Source organism: Schistocerca piceifrons, chromosome 1 (genome assembly GCF_021461385.2).
Source record: "Schistocerca piceifrons isolate TAMUIC-IGC-003096 chromosome 1, iqSchPice1.1, whole genome shotgun sequence".
Taxonomy (NCBI): Eukaryota; Metazoa; Arthropoda; class Insecta; order Orthoptera; family Acrididae; genus Schistocerca; species Schistocerca piceifrons.
Window position 1 is genome coordinate 912,700,726 of NC_060138.1, and position 22,665 is coordinate 912,723,390.

Below are 22,665 nucleotides of genomic sequence, written 5' to 3' on the forward strand. Positions count from 1 at the left end.
TCTCTTAGTGTGTTTAGATAGCAAATCTTACTGCTAAGTTGTTAAAAAGTGAGAAGTGTGGTCTATGAAAGCATCACTTGAGACACTACTGGGCTCTTTGGCATTGCTGAACAGCTGTTGCGCTGTCTTTGGTCTGTCATAGTACCAGCCAGTGGCAGAAGGGGCCTGTAGAAAGGGCAGCAGCAGTTCCAGCAGTGCAGGTGATCACACTGGAGAGGTCTCTCCCGATCTCATCGATGAAACTGGACGAGGGGGGATGAAGGTGGGGCGACCTGCTAGTTGGCTCATCAAAACACCCAATGCAGTTACTGGTCCATCACATGGTGACAAGGAAGTGGCAGGATCCCCAAAAAATGGTAACTATCACACAGATCATCGTGTAGCAATCATTCTAGAGAAACCATGAGACTGGGGAAGATTGTAAGGTCAATGGCTGAAGAAGTGCCATGGGCGGCACTGAAAGAGTAGGAGTACTGTGACTGAGGGGACACTGATCACGAATGAAAGCCGGTCAATCGGAAGGTCACTGCCAGCTGAAGCAGTACTTCTGCAAAGGCAATGGTGCACATTAAAATCCACATGTAGAAAAAAAGGGGAAGAGAATTGCTTAGTTAAGGTGATGATCCCAACGCAAGCAAGTGGTCTGTCTGAAGATAAATTACATACATAGTGATCGCTGGGGTCGTTTGCACCCACATCACTACTGCTTCCAATGTGGTATGGAGAGGAATCCAGTAACAGACGACATCCGTGCGAACCAACAGACTACTCCAGGTGCCATCTTGAGGGCCAGTACAGTTCTGACACACACGGTAATTTTGAAGCACTTGGGTTGTTCTTGTTCAGGCAACTGACAGTAATATCTTTTAAGGAACATTGGGGTTGGGGCATCCAGGTTAGGTGTGAAGGGGCCAAGAAAACAGGTCACACTCCAGAATCACTGTCTGTTACCAGTGGGGGTGAAATCACATCAATGACCACCAGTTCTAAGTCCAACTGTGTGTGTGTGTGTGTGTGTGTGTGTGTGTGTGTGTGTGTGTGTGCGTGTGTGTGTGTGTGTGTGGGAGGGGGGGGGGGGGGCTTCTATTGCCTGTGGTATCTCCAGACTAGCCTTCTCCTCGCATTTCTTTTTCTTCTTTTTAACTGTTGCAGTCAAGATTCTTGGGAGGGCTCATTCACTGTGGGTGTAGGAATGGACAAAAAGCTGACAAGGACTGTCCACGATCCAGGGCTCCTTCAGCCATTGACTGATTTGCAAACACCAGAGGAGGGAGCTACTTCCCCACCTCAGTATGGAAAATCGTTCCTGAAGATGATGCCACAGGAACCATGAGAGACAAATGTGCCGGAAGATTTAGTTTTGAAAAAGTTGAGGTAGGAGGGTAATAGCTGTGATTTTTTGCATAACCTATCATCATGTTCACTGGATGCATGAGGTCATACTTTTTCCTTGCCTCAGTGTGCGACAGTGGTACACTGATTTATATTCTATTCTTTTTTAAATACTGGGCAACACAGTGAACGTGGTGGATGGTATTCTGTATAATTCGTTCACTAGGATACTCTTCTTGAAGGGTTCTTCCACAATTTTCACATTTTGTGTCTGCCGTGCAGCAGGATGACTGTGTCCAAAGCATAAGAATTTGGAAACATCTCATAAATTGTGGGATATAAGGTTTCATGTCATGACAAACATTTTCTGGTAGGACATTTCTTTCAGAAGCTAAGATGCAAGTATCTGTAGCTATTCGGTTATCTTACCTGGTAGCTCATAGCTCCTTGTTTGTGTTGAGTAAGGTCTCTGTGATAGGTAACTCCCTATGCCATATTTGTAGAGTAGTAGTCACTAGTACATCATATAGGACTTTACAAGTGTGAAGTGCTCGAGACTGTGCAGCGGGGCATTAACAGTTTTACGTTTTGCAATTATCCTAATGAGTCCACTTCAAACTTCTCATCTACTTGTTCCATGTAAAATAATGGCCTCATGGCTCTAAGAGTATCTACGAAAAGGTGCATACATGGACAAGTGAAAAAAAAATCCTGGATTTTTCCCTGTTTAAAATACACTTTTTCTGTATTGTGACAGTATACTTTTCTTCAGAACTATAAAAATTATCAATCCTTTGAATGATTAAGGTTTTATACACTGGTGTAGAGATTCATGGAAAAAAAGTGCTTTTGTAAGCCTATCATAGTTCACATCAGGTGATCTCGCCAGCGGTGACAGCAGATATCCACAGCATCAGTCACATGATTTACTCAGCCAATAACAACATCACTGTTAAATACCGCGAACACAAAAACAGAAAAAAAATTATGGTTTCAATTAATATAAATATTGTAGCTACAAGAAAAGCTAAGCTTTCACATATAATATTGGTCCTCCTTTTGTGTGTGTCACACTGTAAAATACTCACTAAAATGCACTAGCAAAATTTTAAATAATGACATAAATGTCTGGTCTTCTGGATTCGAAATTCAAAGTGGTTAGACCTCAAAGTATTAAGTTTTACAAGAGAGTCAAATGTGATTTAAGAAATTTGTCACACTTTCTCATGAATATCATAATTCATCTTGTGTAAAATGAAATTTACTTTGAAAGTAATGCTTTTCAAACCACCATTTGGAATATTTTCCAGTGACCTATTAGAAATAGGTACATTTCGGCAGTTGCCAGAGTGCGCCAGAAAACAAGCGTTGCTGCACGCGTGCAACTACGAAGACATAAGAAGTCCTTATGTCCGTACGTATAAGCATTGATCTTCTTACATTATTCATGAAAGAAACAGGATATCAGAGAATACTCCAAGACCAACAGAATTTCGTACACTGCACTGACAAGGGGAAGGCCTCAGACACGGCCAACCGATTTGGCTCAAATTTGGCAGGTCGCTTGTGTACAACCTAAAACGAAAGACTCGAAGATATTTTGGGTCAACACTCCTGCACTTTTGAGAAAATCACCCCTAAAAGTTACGACAAGCAAACAACTCAAAATTGGAGGGATCAATAGATAATTCGTCATCACGTATGGGGTCCGCAAACACACACTTTTCCAGAAATCGAGGAAAGAAACTTTTACAAATGCCGCTTCTGTACCCACATGGTAAACGCTTTTTGCCAACAGCGCCGATAGCGCAACGGCCAAGGTAAGCGGCTGGGAATCGGAAAACCCTGGTTCGAATCTTGAAGAAATCTAGTAGATGTTATTCTTTTCATTTGTATTTTTCCATATCTCAATTGATTGGGATAGGAGGGTTAATAAGGTAAGTAAATCAATAAGGAATGATAAAATAAGGTAGGCAAACTAATTTCCCAAACGCTGCGAATTCCTCACGAGGGATCACAGATAGCCAAGCACGTGACGCTTGTTTACAGTGAGGCACGGGATAGAATGCACGCGGGGAGAGTTATGTTGTCCCGGTTGCCCCTTCGTCATATCATAGTTGTGAACTTGGAAGAGTGAAGGTGTCCTGCATGAGCCTTATAGAAGTCAATTGAAAAGAGTTGTTTTCCGTCATTAGGCTGCCGCGAACCTCGCGGATACATGTAGTGATTTTTTCATCGTTAATGTGCCCAATGAAATACATTTTGTGAATGAATACGGTGTTCTTCTGTAAGTAACATAAGACGAGTACTGTATGTAGTTTGTAGTAATTAGCTCGTCTGTTTATGCCGTAGTAACTAGTTATTGTTTGTTTGTCATATCATTCAGGTGCATAATCTGAATAATGGAGGATGTACACCCTTCGACTAGCGCTGTAATATATACTTGGAAGCCTGTCACAGACGATGGCAAGCAGGAAGTTACCGACGCTGTGTTTTGGTTCATAAAACTGTTGGAAGACAGATGCATTATCAATGCACTACCAGAAGCAGGCAGTTCTGTTTCTCGGCGTTCCAGATTGATAGCAGCAGCTATCGTCGAGCGATTTTTGGTGCTGACAAACGAAATGACTTTTGTTGATACTGATGTACTGTAAAATGAAGACGAAGCAGAAGGTGTTTCAGTGGAAGATATCCCGACTAGTCAATCACAAAATAGTCATAACACTTTGGAAACCTCCACGTCACTGGGAATATGTGCGAACTATGGCACTATACCACTTGAAGTAAAAGTAAAGGCGGTAGCGCTAGACAGTAATCATCCAAATTGGAACTTACAAACACTGCAAAAGAATGGAGCAACAACAGCCCTGAATAGGAAGAAGGACTTGAAATTGTGGGAAAGTGATATTGTTAAAGGAGGGACAAGATACAACAAATACCAGGCAATAAATAAGTGGAAATATGATCGATTTGTCGAATCTCGTTGACATAACGAGAATGTAACAACGAGAATACTTCAGGAATGGGTTGCAGGTGCAGTGCTTCAATATAGGGTCAACAAGGATTTTACGTTTGATGCATCATTATCTTGGGCAAGAAATTTCAAATCCGAGTATAAAATTCGTCAATAACACATCACTAAATACGTCTCTCATAAGGAGGTACAAAATATAGAAGATATACAGGAAGTGGCAGCTCTTTTCAGCACGCAAACGGCGTCACTTATGACCAGTTTTAATCGTGATTATGTGATAAACACCGATCTGACAGGATGCAAGTATCGGGTGAACATTCGATGCACGTTATCGCGTAAGGGAGAAAAACGAACCCTTGTTGCAGTTGGTAGTAAAAACAAACTAACGCATTTGTACACAGTGCAATATATCACAGCCTCTGGAAAAGTGTTGCGTAAGATTTTCTTGTGTTTACAAGAAACGAATGTTAGATTTGGTCCTCGGGTTATAGAAGAGGTCAATCGTTTAATCGACTTGTTGAAAAATGTTTACATTACCTACTCCAAATCCAGGAAACAGACGAATGCAATTTACAGAACATTTCTTGAGAATGTTTAAAAACCATACATTTCTGATAACAAGTTCTGTCTAATATTCGATTCCTGGAGTGGACACATTAATACTACGGTATATGACACGATTTTTATAGATGGCGAGGGTCAGCCGACGTGCACAGTAAAAGTAATACCACCAAACTGCACACCTGTGTGCCAGCCGTGTGATGCTTATATCTATCGCCAGTTTAAAAACTTTATTTCCAGGCTTCAGAATTGCAGTGTGCTTCTGGAAACCCAGCGGGAATTGCACAACTGCACGGATGCAATAACTATTCACAGCATACTTAATAACCAACTTTCAGCACGATTTTTCAGGCAATGATATAGTATGCATGGTACGCATCAAAATTAACTCCCGAAACAGACATATTTTTAAATGTAAACCAAGTTTGTTTTCCGCCAACTCTTCGGAAGGAACAGTGTAGCTGTCGAAAGATTGCATTCATTAGATGTTCTTGGTGCCGTGAGTATATTTGTTTCGAATGTTTATATGACAAGTACCATCCACTGAGTTGTTCAAAGAAAAGTGAGGACACGTAACAGTGACCGGAAGAGCCATTGTATAGTGACCTGGAGTAACATTTTAGTTGCTTAATATCCCAATAGGTTTGAGAAATTTATTTGCCTACCTTATTATCATCATTCCTTATTGATTTACTTACCTTATTAACCCTCCTATCCCTATCAATTGAGATATGGAAAAATACAAACGAAAAGAAGAACATCAGCTAGGTTTCTTCGAGATTCGAACCTGGGTTCTCCGATTCGCAGCCAGTTACCATGGCCGTTGCGCTATCGGAGCTGTCGGCAAAAAGCGTTTACCATGTAGGTACAGAAGCGGCAGTTGTAAAAGTTTCTTACCTCGATTTCTGGAAAAGTATTAGTTTTCGGATCCCATACCTGATGATGAAAAATGCTCTATTTACAATTATCTATCGATCTCGCCAATTCTGAGTTGATCGCTCGTCATAAACTTTAGGGGTGATTTTCTCAAAAACGTGGGGATGTTGACCCAAAATATCTTAGATTCCTTCATTTTAGGTTGTACACAAGCGACCTGCCAAATTTGAGCCAAATCGGTTGGCCGTGTCTGAGGCCTTCCCCTTATGAGATGCGTAATTAGACTTAAAGTGCACAATCATATGTCCCAATTCACAATGAAGTAGGCCCCAACCTGACATTCAAGCTTTTCAGTGTGGTTCTCAGGATGCAAATTTTCTTGGAGTACAAGTACTGTATTACATCTCATTTGGTTCTTTATTATGGCATAGTGCCATACATACCAGAAGATGAAAATGTGCACTTGAAATTCAGCGAACAGTTGAAACCAGCCAATAACATGGAATGAAATACTTTCTTTCAAATAAATTTAGCCTCTGCAGAAAAGATTGATAAAAGCCAAATTTCATTAGAAAACCAACAAAAATAACTTCATTGTTCTGCAAGGTGATTAATGCTTGACTGCTAAAATGTGGGGAAAAAAATAAAATCAGAAAACTGAAACTAGTAACATATTTTAGCCTTCCATAATTATGTGAAACTATTTTAATTCACTTGATAGCTACCAGCCACAGAAATCTATTTAGTTTTCACTTGACGTAAGAGCTGTAAATTAAGAGCAAATAGCAAAGTCCCTAAACATAAACACCAATCACATGGAGACTAGCCCCCCACTCCACTACAACTCAGACTGCTCTGTACATGCGTGAATCTGGTAGCCCAGGCACACCAGAAAATTTTTTCCAGGTACCTTGTATGGCTGCTTGTTGCTAATGCTGATCCACCAAACAGGCACTCTTCAAGTAGCCATACAGGACTCAAATGTGCATGCACATGAACCAACTGGCAACCGCTCAAGCGAACCTAATGCAAACAGTTGTGACCATACGCTCATCGTAAGCAGTTTGTTGTTAAGAAGAATTGCAGTCTTTGTCTTAAAGTCTTTGACACACTTTGCTGTTGGCAGACACTTGTGCATGCATTGTGTTTTGTTGTTGTAAGTGGCATATTTTCTTTCCAGCTTAAGTTTTATTTTTTTCTCCCTCTTGTTTATGTTTTATTGCTTTGGTATTATTATGCAGTAGTGGGGTACAGTGAAATTCTTTGTTAGATTATCAGTCAAAATTACAAAAATTTAAGTGAAAACTAAAACAATGAAAAATTTCCATAATTCTAAAAAATTCCCAGGTTTTCCCAGTTTCTCCCAGATGAAAAAATTCCCGGGTTTTTCCCATATTTCCTTAGGCTTATATATCTTGACACCAGGTACTGAGTTCTTTTGGCTGTCCCTTTTTCCAAGGAGTTGCCAGGAGGGGAAAGCAGTTGAATAGTAACTATCTGCATTAAAAATCTACATCTATCTGTTAAAACAGCCAGATCGAAGCAGCCATTATGTTGGTGGGGTTTGATGGGTTCCATGTGGAAAACACCTGCCCTGATGTCACCTACTCTGATCACAGGCTTTCCCCAGGGGTGCCACTCAGCCACAGCAAAGGTCATCCGGCACCACAGTCATTGCCAGGAGTACCAATGCCCCAAATACACAGTCATCTACTGCGTTGCATGCTTAGGGAGCTAGCAGCTGAGGCAGCAGAAGTATGATCCCTGTGTTGTCAGGGGCATCTACCAAAAGAGTACGTAATGACGCAACCGCATCGGACTGCCTGCCGCATTGGCTTTTAAGTATATAAACCTACGCAAGTACTGTGCACTGAAGATCCTTAGCACTGTAGGCTGTTGCTATGTAACATGATCTTCCTCCATTCAGTCCACAGTACAGAAAAAATTTTTGAAATGGGGGTCAAACCCAAAAAGAGCCAACAAATTCCTTCAGTAGAAAAACTGAAGTGAAATAAATGGATAAAAATGTAAACGAAAGAACGTAGAACCTAGAGACGTAGATGGGTCAACATCAAAGACTGGCAACACGAAAAAGAAAGTAACAGAAGTAAATATAGTTGATGATGAGGGAATTGCAGCACAGGAAAGGAAGTAGGTGCAATAGCTTGGGGTCCTGTGCTCGCCGCACACATATTCACGAAAGAGGCATGTGCTCCCTGAGGGAACTTTGCCTGCTTCTTGGTACCCGTTTTTCATTGTATAAGTTTATAATTACTCTCATTTCTGCTACTCCTCAATACTTTCATCTTTCTGCAATTTGCCCTCAAATAGTCTTTTTATGTCCTTCAGCTCTTCCTTGCTTTCACCAAGGATAGTAAGGTTATCAAAAAATCTTTTCACTGCATTGATATCCTTTCACCCTGAATTTTAAACCCACTCTTGAACCTTTCTTTTATTTACATCATTGTTTTTTCAGTGCACAGACTGAACAGTAGAAGAGAGTGACTACATCCCTGTCTTTCATCCCTTTTAATTTTAGCACTTGATTCTTGGTCTTCAATTCTTATTGTTTCTTCTTGGCTCTTAGACATATTGTGCATTACCTGGCTTTCCCTACAGCTTGTCTCCATTTTTCTGCAAATTTTGATCATCTTGCACCATTTTACATTGTCGATAAATCCCACATGCATGTGTTTATTGTTCTTAAGACTTGTTTCCATTATCAATCACAACGCCATATCTGTCTCTTGGATGCCTTTACCTCGCAAAAGCCAAACTGATCATCTAACAGAGCCTGTTTTCTTTTCCTTTCTTCTGTACATTATTCTTGTCAGCAACTTGAATGCATGAGACATTAAACTGATGGCACAATAGTTCTCGCGCTTATCTGCCACTGCTCATATTTGGGAGTGTGTGGATGATATTTTCTCAAAAGTCTGACAGTATGTCTCATCTCAAATTCTACACATCAAGTTGAATAGCTGTTTGTATGCCATTTCACCCAATTGTTTTAGAAATTCTAATGGATGGTATCTGTGCCTTCTGCCTTATTCGAACTTCAATCTCGCAAAGCTTTTTTAAATTCTGATTCTTATACTGGATACCCTATCTCTTCCCTACTGATTCCTGTTTCTTCTTCCAACACATCATCAGACAAGTCAACCGCCTCACAGAGGCCTTCAATACACTCCTTCCATCTATTCACTCTGTCCTCTACATGTAACAGCAGAATTCCTCTGGCATTCTTTATGTTAACACTTTTGCTTTTAATTTTGGTGCGGTTGTTTTAAGTTTTCTATATGCTACATCTGTCTGTCCTGACAACTATTTATTTTCAATTTTTTCGAAATTTTTCCTGCACTGATTTCGCCTTAGCTTGTCTCCACTTCACATTTATTTCATTCCTAAGTGCCTTATACTGCTATATTCCTGTCTTTTACAGAGTATTTTCGTACTTTCTTCTTTCTTTGATTAATTTAAATATATATTCTGTTGACGAAGGTTTCTTTGCAGTTACCTTCCTTATACCTACAATTGTTTGTCCAACTTCTGTAGTTGTCCTTTTTAGAGATGTCCATTCCTCTTCAACTGAACTGATTGCTGTAGTACTCATTATCACAGCATCTATAACATGTAGTGATTCGAGAATTTCTGTGTGAATTCTAGAGCCACTCAGCCCTCTACTGTCTCGAACACACGATATTCTGGATATGAGTGTGGGATGGTAGAATCCTACCTACTGCGCATTACGTGTTTGTGTGTGCAGGTTTAAAATCAGTTGCGGGAAGAAAGTAGACGCGGCGGACGAACAGCACCGACAAGTACCTGTCGGACAATCCATAGATGTTTTAGTGAGTGTGTAAGGAAGAACCATGGAGTTTATACACAGCCCTGTGCTTACTGTGTCTTTGACTATTGTTATGAAAACAAAGACAGTCAAAAAAGAACTCTTGAAAACTCTTGACATAAGCTTGCTATAGGCAAGACTTATTTTCTGATTCATGTTAAGAAAAGTTGTGATATCTAAGCCAACTTTCTTTTAACCATAACTCAATTTGATTCTGACGTTCGGCTGTACGAGAGACTTACAGGAAGTTACATATTTATGTGGAAAGTGAGAGTTTTATTGTGTATGGAGCATAAATACATCGTTAATTGATGAACAGTAAAGTTTGTATGTCTACTTATTTCATAAGTAGAATGAGTCTAAAAATAACTGTACCTGGCGTTATTTGACGGAGAATAAGTCAAGAGAGTTTCTAGCAGCTGGCTAGACAGTAAAGAAGAGTGGCTGCAAGTTCCAAGTAAGTCACCTCATAAAGAAGTGGAAGGTGGTTTGGGGGAATAAGCCGACATAACCCAGGTTCACACTCACACTAAGTCGTTAGAACGTTAGAAGCCTAAGAGAACTTCAAACAGAGATTGTCATTTCTCAGTACTTCAATTTCCCACTTATTTCAACATTGATTCTCCCTGACAGCTCTCTTAAACTGCAGCCTACTCTTCATCTTTACTAAATTGTGGTCCAAGTCTACATCTGTTCCTAAATACACCTTACTATACAATACCTGACTCTGGAATGTGTCTCACCATGACGGACTCCAGTTGATATCTTGCCATCTCTACAGGTCTTTTCCACATATACTTCCTCCTCTTGTGTGAACTACGTATTCCCTATTCCCATATATTGGTTGCTTAACTCAATTAAGTCTTTCTCCTCTCATTCCCACTACCAAGCTCATATTTTCCCTCAACATTATCTAAAACTGCTTTCCCTGCCATAGCATTCCAATCCCCATGGTTTTAGGTTATATTCTCCATTAACATACTGAGTTTCCCATTCAACGTCCTCATATACACTTTCTCTCTTCGGAGAGCTGTTATAGAATCAGAAAATGTGAACAAACACTTCAAGTGCTTTTGATATGTTCTTGTGTGCTGACAGTGCGTCTTTTTTTGTGCTGATTTGTCTAACATTTATTTTAACCCTCCCAGCAACTTCACGTTAATAAAAAAAATTTTTAAATTGGAACTTACTTGTGACAACATTCCAGCAGTTTCTGGATGCAATAAATAGACCCGTCAGACATATAACAAATGTCTCTACAGGTTACCAGCACTTTTTCACTCTCAGCATACCATCCCGCATCACCAAGGAAGTTACCTGCAAAGTACGTTCTCATGTAAGAAAACTTGTAGCAAACACACTACTGACCCACTGAGCATGTATGTAAATTAATGTATAACATCAATCTAAATACTCCACTTTATTTATTTTTTTAAAATCCATATCTCTTTGAAATACACAGTTTGCTCTGGCTCCATCTATGAAATCACATCCAAAATAGCATCAAAATATTCAAAAATAAGTTCATACGCATTTAGAAAATTCAGTGCAGTCACTATGTGTTTATCTCATTAAGAAGAAGAATGTCATAGTCTGCATTACAATTTGAAGGCAACTAAACTGTACAGTTATGCAAATTTAATCTCTCTCTTGAAAGCTCCTGCCTGTGTGTGTGTGTGTGTGTGTGTGTGTGTGTGTGTGGTGCAAACGGCATTAACAACAGGGTTCATGTAGCAGCCACGAGTATTTCCATACACAATATTATAACTGTTTATTGGATGAATTTGGATGTCCCAGTTGTTACAAAACAACTGAAGATTTCATGTAAAACCCCTTTTAATTTTTATTCTTAACATGACATTTCATAAATTCAGAAATATCTGCCATAAAATAAAGAACTACCATGTTTTAACTAGTAACTGACTAATATTATCCACCAATGTAAATGGAGTAATGAAGTTTGAAATCATATTAATGGCAGTTTGTATTACTCATGATTTTACGCAGTTAAAAAATTACTTTTCCGAAATCGGCATCTTCGGACCATGCGCCAATGGTTTTATCATCATAATTGACATCAGGTGTTGTACATCAATACTGTCAGTACACTTAAACAAACAAAGAGTCAAATGTGGTATTATGTTTTATAGTAACATATTGTGTGCTTTTCTGGCTACTATATTAATGGGAAGTCATCATTAGTATACAGCAGACCCTTGTTATTTTGAAATTGGATAAACTGAAAACTCCGGCTACCTGTGCTGTATTAGCTGTTCGATCCCTGTCAGATTACATCAAAATCTACTGCTCAAACCATATTTCAGATCATTCCTACAACAAACTAAAATTTGGTCCCCACATTACTTATTCCACTCTTTATTCTTCGTCTAACTGAATAAGTATGTACATATGTAGTGCTCTGCATTATGGTACTTTATATTACGCACTTCGCATAATCTTTCCTCAATAATGTATTGTACTGTAACTTTGCGAGGATGGCCTGATTGCTTACTTACTGCTCACATGTCACTTCCACAGTGTAAGACGCAAGGGTGGGGGAAGAGAGGGTTTTGCCAACACACCGCACACAGACCGAAACACGCAACAATCCAGAGAGCTCTCTGTTTTTTTTTTTTTTTTTTTTTTTTTTTTTTTTTTTTTTTTTTTTTTTTGGGGGGGGGGGTTAAGGGCGCTCAACTACTGAGGTCATTAGCACCCAGTCACAATTGTTAGAGCACATAGAATCTAGTAAAACTCAAGGGGGGGGGACACCAGAAAGTTCTTACAAAGATGCAGATAAAATAAGTGAAGGAGTTAGATGTCTTTGGACAAGCCAGTCAAAGTAATAAAACGAAGAACACGAGCAGCTGCTCGAGCGTCATCAGCTAAAATATCCTGTAAAGTAGATGGCAGAGACAGGACAACACGAGATTGACTAAAATGGGGACACGACAATAAAACATGGCGCACTATTAATGCATGACCACAAGGGCACTGCGGGGCTGGGTCACCGGAGAGCAGGTAGCGGTGGCTAAACCGGCAATGCCCAATCCGCAAACTGGTCAGAAGGACCTCTTCTCGCCGAGATGGTCGAGAGGAGGTTGTCCAAGCAGTTGGGAACGGTTTTACTGCCCGGAGCTTGTTTCCGTGAAGTGATGACCAAGTATCCCACCACAAAGACACAAGCCTCTTACAAACAACCCCACTAATGTCAGAGGACGAGACACAATGGGAGGCTGGCCGAGGCAGGAGGACTGCTGCCTTGGCTGCAGCATCAGCAGCCTCATTCCCAGGCACTCCTACATGTCCGGGAACCCACAGAAAGCTGACAGGAGAGCCATCAGCAGCAGAAGAATGGAGGGACTGCTGGATCCGTTGCACCAAGGGATGGACCGGATATGGAGCTCCAAGGCTCTGAAGAGCACTGAGTGAATCAGAGCAGAGTACGTACGATGAATGGCGGTGGCGGCGGGCATACTGAATGGCCTGATGGAGAGCGAAAAGCTCGGCCGTAAAGCTGGAACACTGGTCGAGGAGCCGGTATTTAAAGGTGCCGGCCCCGACGACAAAGGCACAGCCGACACCATCGTCAGTTTTGGAGCCATCAGTGTAAATAAAGGTGTGACTGGCAAGTCGAGCACGAAGTTCGACAAACCGTGAGCAATACACTGCAGCCGGAGTACCCTCCTTCGGGAGCGAGCTGAGGTCGAGATAGATAGGAACCGGAGCCTGGAGCCAGGGTGGTGTCGGGCTCTCACCCTCTCTGAAGGTGGTAGGGAGGGCAAAATCCAATTGTCGAAGCAGGCAACGAAAGCGGACTCCAGGGGGTAGCAGGGCAGACACATACAACCCATACTGACGGTCGAGAGAATCGGCGAAGAAGGACTGATAAGAGGGGTGGTCGGGGAGTGACAACAGCCGGCAGGCATACCGACAAAGCAGTACGTCGCGCCGGTAGGTCAATGGTAATTCGGCAGCTTCAGCATAAAGACTCTCGACGGGACTAGTGTAGAATGCTCCGGTCGCAAGACGTAACCCCCAATGGTGGATGGAGTTGAGACGGCGTAAGAGGGATGGCCGAGCAGGCGAGTAGACGAGGCTCCCATAATCCAGCTTTGATCGGACTATGGACCGATACAAGCGAAGCAGGACAGTGCGATCCGCTCCCCAAGACGAACCACTAAGAACTCTGAGGACATTAAGGGAACGTGTACAACGGGCAGCCAAATAAGAGACGTGCGGAGACCAACAAAGTTTCCTGTCCAGTGTGAGCCCTAGAAACTTAGTTGTTTCCACGAATGGGAGAACAACGGGACCGAGATGTAAGGATGGCGGAAGGAACGCTTTATATCGCCAAAGGTTGATGCAAACCGTCTTCTCTTCAGAGAACCGGAAGCCATTTGCCACACTCCATGAGTATAGGCTGTCTAGACAACGCTTAAGGCAGCGCTCCAGGAGGCATGTTCTCTGGGCACTGCAGTAAATCGCGAAGTCATCGACAAAAAGAGAGCCTGACACATTAGGTGGAATGCAATCCATAATTGGATTGATCGCTATGGCAAAAAGGGCTACGCTCAAGACGGAGCCCTGAGGCACTCCGTTCTCCTGGAGGAAGACGTCGGACAATACGGAACCCACACGTACCCTAAACTTTCGATCTGTTAAAAAGGAATCAATAAAAAGGGGCAGGCGACCGCGTAGACCCCACCTGTGCATAGTGCGGAGGATACCTCCTCTCCAACAGGTATCATAAGCCTTCTCCAAATCAAAGAACACGGCTACCGTTTGGCGCTTTCACAAAAAGTTGTTCATGATGAATGTCGACAAGGTCACAAGGTGGTCAACAGCGGAGCGGCAGCGACGAAAGCCGCATTGAACATTGGTAAGTAGCCGTCGAGATTCACGAATCCAAACCAACCGAGCGTTAACCATGCGCTCCATCACCTTACAGACACAGCTTGTAAGAGAAATGGGGCGGTAACTAGAAGGAAGGTGTCTATCCTTCCCGGGTTTGGGTATAGGAACAACGACGGCATCACGCCAACGCATGGGGACTTGACCTTCGGTCCAGATGCGATTGTAGGTACGAAGAAGGAAGCTTTTGCCTGCCAGAGAAAGGTGGGCCAGCATCTGAACGTGAATGGCATCTGGCCCCGGAGAAGAGGACCGGGACAGTGCAAGTGCACGTTCGAATTCCCGCATAGTAAAGGGGGCATTATAATTTTCCAGATTCAGCGAGTGGAAGGAAGGTCGCCGAGCCTCTTCTGCCTCTTTCCTGGGAAGGAAGGCAGGCAGGCTGGTAATGGGCGGAGCTTGAAACCTCCGCGAAAAAGCGGCCGAAGGCGTTGGAGACATCCACAGGATCAACAAGGACCTCATTAATGTTACTTTAAATCCGTCTTGATTGCAAATTTTTTTTTATTAGTCATATGACTGGTTTCGGTTCATTCAGAACCATCTTCAGATCTGTAAAAATAATTATACTAATTTACTATTTCACAAAAGAAAATCTTTTTCATCCTATCTAATCAACATCAAATGTACCAGAACGTACCTGATATTTAAGTTACAGGAGTAACCCGTCCAATTCAGCAGTTACTCCTGTAACTTAAATATCAGGTACGTTCTGGTACATTTGATGTTGATTAGATAGGATGAAAAAGATTTTCTTTCGTGAAATAGTAAATAAGTATAATTATTTTTACAGATCTGAAGATGGTTCTGAATGAATCGAAACCGGTCATATGACTAATAAAAAAAAAAAATTTGCAATCAAGACGGATTTAAAGTAACATTATAAAATCACTGATTGCTGTTATCCCATAAGACATTATGTCTGTTTTTGCAAAGGACCTCATTACCTGAAGTCAGGCCAGGTACCGAGGAGTGGGCCTTAATGCCCGACAGCCAGCGCAGGCCACCCCAGACGACAGAAGAGGGAGTAAAACTGTTAAAGGAGCTGGTGAAAGAGGCCCAACAAGCTTTTTTGCTGTCTTTGATGACTCTACGGCATTGCGCTCGGAGTCGTTTGTATCCAATACAATTCGCCAACGTAGGATGGCGGCGAAAGGTGCGTAAAGCACGTCGTCGAGCACGGATAGCGTCTCTACAAGCCTCATTCCACCAGGGGACGGAAACGCGACGTGAAGAAGAGGTAGTACGAGGAATGGAACGTTCGGCAGCATGGATGATAACAGCCAAGAGGTATTCGACCTGACTGTCACAACTGAGAAAATCGTGGTCCGGAAAGGTTGCCAGGGAGGAGTAAAGTCCCCAGTCAGCTTTCGGTATGTTCCAGCTCGAAGGATGTGGGGATGGGGTGTGGTGCAGGAGACAAACGACACAGGGGAAGTGGTCGCTCGAATAGGTGTCAGAAAGGACATACCACTCGAACCGACGGGCAAGAGTGGTAGAACAGATCGAGAGGTCCAAGTGGGAGTAGGTATGAGTAGAGTCCGAGAGGAAAGTCGGGGCGCCAGTATTGAGGCAGACAAGATTGAGATGGTTGAAGACATCCGCCAAGAGAGAACCTCTCTGACAGGATGCAGGAGAGCCCCAAAGGGGATGATGGGCATTGAAGTCGCCAAACAATAAAAACGGCGGAGGAAGCTGAACAATCAGGTGCATCATGTGTCAGCCCAACTAACTGCGGATGACGATGGAGTGTAGACGGTGCAAACGGAAAAAGTAAAGGCAGAAAGAGTAATACGGACAGCTATTGCTTGGAGTGGGGTGGTCAATGGGATAGGATGGTAATAGACATCGTCCCGAACGAGCAACATGACTCCACCATGAGCTGGAATACCGTCCACAGGGGTAAGGTCAGACCGCTCCGAGGTATAGTGGGGAAAAGCAAGACGGTCAGTTGGGCGCAACTTGGTTTCCTGGAGACCAAGGACGAGCGGACAGTGCAGGCGGAGGAGCAGTTGTAATTCCTCCCGATTAGATCGAATACCTCTTATGTTCCAATGTAACAAAGCCATCACTAGTCAGAAAAAAGGGGGAACGAAACGGGTGAAGAGCTGGTAACCTCGACGGCCACGGAGGGCCAGGTTTCGAGGGAACAACGCTACAACCAGCGAGAGGCGGATCCTGTTCCATCGAGTCTTCGCCAGCTGCGGCCACTTTCCCAGGTTGCGTAGGAGGGGCAGCATCATTCGCCGACGAGAGGCCAGCTGAGCGCCTGGCAGCAGAGCATCCCGGCGAAACTGAGGACGACCGGGAGCAGCGACTCACAGATGGAGCGTCAGACGAAACGCGCCGGGGTGGAGAGGGGGATAAAGACTTCTTCTTGGAGGCCTTCTGGGAAGTCCGATGAGGCACGGGGATGGTGGGCTGGACCCGAAGAAGGTCCTCACGTGCGGGGTCCGATTTGGAACGCCGGACCTCGGAAGCCGGGGTCCAGAACGTTTCCCCGATGGACGCCTGAGAAGAGGATCACTTCTCAGGCGGCGGAGGGGGAGGAGGAGGAAGGGTGGCCCCTGGGGCAGAGGGGGCAGGGGCTGCGAGGGAGGAGGATTTGGAAGGGAGGGATTTGGGAGGCGGAGGCATAGACCCCGGATGGGGTGAGGAGATGGAGGGGGGCAGGATAGGGGTGAGCATACTGTGGAAGGAGTGGACACGACTGAGGCAAACGAAGTTGTCAACGTCACGGGATGGAGGCGGTCGTACTTCTTCCTGGCCTCAGAATAAGACAGGCGATCCAAAGTTTTTAATTCTTGAATCTTCTTCTCCATCTGATACGTGGGGCAGTCTAAAGATCTAGGCGAGTGGATGCCAGGACAATTGACGCACCAAGGTGGTGGGGTGCATGTATGTTCCTCACGAAGAGGACGTCCACAATCGCCACAAAGGGGCTCAGCCTCACACCGTGACGACATGTGCCCAAAGCGCAAACACCGAAAGCAGCGCACGTCGCACTGGTAGCACATCACCTTTACCTTCTCCTGGAGAATGTCCCCCTCGAAGGCAAGGATAAAGGCCCCGGTGTCGATGCGACTGTCTTTGGGGCCGCGCTGGACTCGCCGGACGAAATGCACGCCTCGGCGCTCCAGGTTGGCCCTGAGCTCCTCATCAGATTGCAGCAGGAGGTCCCGATGAAAAATAACCCCCTGCGTCCTATTCAGTGCCAGATGCGGGACAATGGACACTGGAATGTACCCTAGTCGGTCGCACGCCTGGAGCGCCGCCGACTGGGTGGCGGAGGTGGTCTTTATAAGAACGGACCCCGAACGCATTGTACTGAGAGCCTCGATTTCCCCGAAGATGTCCTCGATGTGCTGGACAAAGAACATGGGCTTGGAGGTGGCGAACGTCCCCCCACCGGTCCAAGAACAGACTAAATAGTGGGGGAAGTACTTCGCCCCAAGCCGGCGGGCCTGTCCTTCCTCCCAGGGAGTGGCCAAGGGGGAAAGGGCAGGAGAACCAGAACCAGAGACAGTACCTTTCTTTTTAAAAGACTCAGCCGCAGAGCGACCCGATACATGTTGACGTTTCATCTGCGAAACGTCCGCCCCGATATCACCCACTCCGACCAGGGGCTCTCCCCACGGGCGCCACCCAGCCTCAGCAAGGGCCACCTGGCAGGATGACCGTTGCCGGGAGTCCTGATGCCCCAAGGAGACGGGCATCTACTCCTTGGCCGACGTGGGGAGGGTGCAGCTCAGGTATCGGCAGTACGATCCCTGTGTTGTCACGGGGCTACAACCTAGAGGGTACATGACGACCACACCACAACGGGCTGGCTACCGTGCTGGATTTCGGGTGCCATGGAAAGTCCATCATGATCGTAGGTGCAGATGGGAACGCACTATGGGCGTAACTTGGGCAACTCATCAGGCGTTTAGGCTCAATTTGAGGAATAATGGGTGTGGTTACAACGCCGTTACAATGCTGAGTGCCAAGGTCTTAGTGCACTGTGGACCAGTGAGACACCACGTAAGGCGTCCTTCCCCAAAAGGCTCGTACTTCTATAGAATTTTGAAAAATGGAGGTCATACCCCAAGGGAGACCATCACATGGAAGGCCGAAACGGTTGAAACTCCTTTTAGTCGCCTCTTACGACAGGCAGGAATACCTCGGGCCTATTCTTACCCCGGACCCGCAGGGGGGGCTCTCTGTTTCTTTCTGTCTGTGAACAGTGAATGTGTGTTTCCCCCCTCCATCACTCATAGTATGCCTCCAAAAGAGAAATGACCCAATAATGCTCTGGCACTAAAACAAAAGCAGCAAATCTTACATATGGTCAACAGTAGAGAGAAAACAAACACAAGTTGCAGAATGCTTTCAGACCCCGAATCTACCATCTTGTCAATAATAAGATCAAGGCAGAAAATAGAGGCAAATCTCCAAAGCTGTTCATTTAGCCACAATAGCAACTGCATGAGGCCAGCCAAACACAAAGAAGTGGAGAAGTCGCTGATTGGTTCCAACCCATGCACTGACTACAAATTCCACTGTTCAGCGCCATGCTTCCACAAAAGCCTTGTGATATCATACAGAAAAATGAAATTTCCGCATTTCTGTTTTCTGAGCGCTGGCTATGGCATATGGCAAGAGGTATAAAATCCGTGCAGTCAGTATCTGTGTGGAGGCACTAATAGAAAACGAGGAAGATATGCCAATGAGTGAGTGTGGGAATTTCAATCCAAGCTCTCTCATTTGCATCACCCAAGAGATGTGTTTGATATGGATGAAACCGACATTTTCTATAACTTGATGTCTGAAAAAGCATTAAACATCAAGGGCAAAAGATGTCATGGAGAAAAATGCAGAAATGAGAGACTGATGGTGGTCTTGTGTAGTAATTCAGATGGTTCTGAGACGTTCAAGCCATTAGTTACGGGAAAGTACAGAAATCCACATTGTTTTAGAAATGTCAACCAATTCAACCTCCCACGCCACTACGAGAATAACAAAAAAAAGGCTTGGATGACCAAATATCTCCTCCGTGGCTGACTCTTGAAGGTTCCATAACAAATGGCTGCAATGAAGAGAGATATTTTGCTAACTTTGGGCCACTGCTCAATACATCTGTTTGATGACCTGGAACTTCCTAACATCGTCTTCTTACCAACTAACATCAAGAGCCATCTGCAACCATTGAATCAAGGAATAATATCCTCAATGAAGCACAATTACAGACACTGACTACTTATGGCTACCATCAATGCAATCAAACTGCAAGAAACAGCCTGACAATAGAATGTATTGCCAGCTATCTGTAACATGTCTGCTGCTTGGGATGAAGTTACAACAGGCAATATAACTAACTGTTTTCAGAAGGCCTGGACAGCAACTGATAATGCCACTGAAACTGAAGAATAAACTGATGGCCCAACATCTGAACTTACACATAATGGTGACAAAACTTCTGTTTCTGATGCTGCTCTTCCACAGGCACCAAGTTGGTGCCCTGAGAATGGAAGAATAGAAGCACTCAGACAACAGCTGTACTCCTGAAGAGTCAATCATCATTTCTGCTGACGGTGCAGAAGAGAATGATAATGCTTTATTGTCACCTTCCAAGGAGGAACATAAAGATATGACACCAACACCTTGCACCGAACATGCACCTGCAACTGCTGTTCTTTAGAGATTTCCTGCCACTTCTGACGTCATAGCATTTCAGGCTGCTCTCAATGTGGTATCTTCAGACAGTGCCATAACATTACGATGAACTTTCCAACAAAAATTAATACTTTTGTTTTTCCAAATTGACATTTCAAAGCAAAATGTGTAATGGATAAGGACACTTCTGATTAAAACTTAAAGAGGTAAAGAATAGTATACTGAAGTGTTTCTTAAAGTTTATCATTCGTCATGTTACACAATGCCCTAATTTGATGGACACAAGTATTGTTCTACAATATGTATGTAAGTCTTTGACAATACGTATATATACTTCCTAAATTAAACAAATTTCAGAAATACTGCTGTATAGTGGTGTCTTCTGGGCATAAACAGGTGTGACAGTTCTTCACCACAGTAAACACTTGTGTGGTTGTATTTTCCTAGTGTTTGGTGCCTCAGCAATGGGAATTTCCTCGTGTGTACTATCCTGTTTTGTCATTTGTATTAGCTAATACTGGGATTGATTCATCTTCCTGCCATCTAAACACGAGGGTTGGAACTTAAATAGTGGCAACTATTTATTCACAACTGGTACAAAAGAGTTACATGTTTGCACCTGTTACTGCCCTTCAAAGTAGTCACCAGCATTATGTAGAACCTGTTGCCAGTGATGTAGAAGGCATAGTATACCATTAGCAGAGCCTGTTTTGTTGATGGTGTGAATGGAGCAGTCTAAAGTTATGGTGATTCTAGTGTACGGCTGCAATGGCGTCATCCTAATGCATTATGTTCCTCCACGGCAGACCGTCAATTCACAGTATTACTGTTCTTTTTTGGAGCACCATTTGTGACCAGCTTTGTGAAAGAAGCGGCGACACTATCTGCTCAACCCACCCATCATTTTGCATGACAATGCGGAGGCACATACAGTGCAAGCTGTGGTTTCTCTGATCGATCGATGGGACTGGGAAGTACTCTCCCATCCACCATACTCCCCAGACCTAAGTCCTTGTGACTTTGATTTGATTCCAAAGATGAAGGAACCAATTTGTAGCATTCGCTTCAGAACTGTTCCTGAGATTCGACAGGCAGTAGATTGCTCCATTCACACCATCAACAGAACAGGCTCTGCTAACGGTAATACTAAGCCTTCCAGATTGCTGGCAACGGGTTCTACACAATGCTAGTGACTACTTTGAAGGACAGTAACAGGTGCAAATATGTAACTTTTTTGTATCGGTTGTGAATAAATAGTTTCCACTATTTTAAGTTCCAACCCTCGCACAAACTTTTCTACAAGTGCATCGTATACAACTCTGACAGGATCTTCTCTCATACTTTGCTAATCTCACGCTCTTGCTCATGGTCTTCATAGGTTTGTATGAAGGATTCCCCCCCACATAATTCAGCATCAGTTCAGTCAGCCACTCTACAGATGTTCAACAGGACAGCTTTTTACAATATTAAATTCTGGTGTGCACCACTTCACCTGATGTTCTTTGATGACACCTCTGACTTGTCTCAATTTTATGATATATGGTGTACAATACAGCCACAATTTCATACATTCAGTACTTATGGTGAACTGAGAGCCTGATAACACAGCAACTGGATCTGTGCGACTGTTCATAATTGACAATATAAGGAAAATTATAGATTGCTGCTCACCGTAAAGATGACACATTGAGTTATGCAGAGGTACAACAGAAAGACTTGTTACACATTCAGCTTTCGGCAAAAGCCTTCATCAGAAAAGGAAACACACACATATTCATTCACATAAGCAATCACACCACATGTACAATGACCTCCATCTCTGGCAGCTCGGACTATAATCCAACTGTCACATGGAGCAAAAGCAGCAATCTGGAGGGGGCGGGGAAGGAATATCAGGATATGGGAGAGGGGGGGGAGGGGGGGGGGAGAGAAGTGTGGTGTCTGGCAGAGCGTGCAGAGATTAGATAGAGGCACGAAAAGACTATCACCAAATGCAGCAACAGGAGAGGAGAAGGGAATGGGAAATATGGGCAGGTGCATTGGCAGAGGGTACTACACAATGAAGGTGAGGGGACATGAATAGAAAGGAGGTGATAGGACCAGGGGGGGTGGCTTCTGCCAACATACCTGCCCACCTTTCCCTTCCCCACTCCTCTTCTTTTCCACTCCATCTCTCCCCCCCCCCTCCCCCCTCTCCCCCAACTCCTTGTAATAAACAGCCTCCCGTCACTGCACCTGGTGGCAGACTTCTCATCGCACCTCCATACAGTGACTGCACATTCCGCTACACACAGTGCCCTTCTCTCCCACACCCATACCCTGCCACCCCTTCACCTCCGCCCACACTCCACATTGCTACTTTTCTTCCCTGTTACAGTTGCATTCAGGTCCCAGCTGCTGGGAATGGCAATCAGGTCATGAGAGGTGTTTGCTTGCTTGTTTGAATGAAATGTGTATGTGTGTGTTACCTTTTCTGAGGAAGACTTTGGCCGAAAGCTAAATGCAT

General features: G+C 43.9%; 1 protein-coding gene across 1 annotated transcript in view; it reads right to left on the reverse strand.

The window, feature by feature from the left end:
• The window catches only part of LOC124717020 (amyloid protein-binding protein 2), a 130,372-nt gene that overhangs the window by 104,618 nt on the left and 3,089 nt on the right, over positions 1-22,665 (reverse strand). Inside the window, exon 5 of the mRNA XM_047243678.1 lies at positions 10,781-10,907. Within this exon, the coding sequence (XP_047099634.1) occupies positions 10,781-10,907 (127 nt within the window). The remainder of the gene's footprint in view (positions 1-10,780; positions 10,908-22,665) is intronic.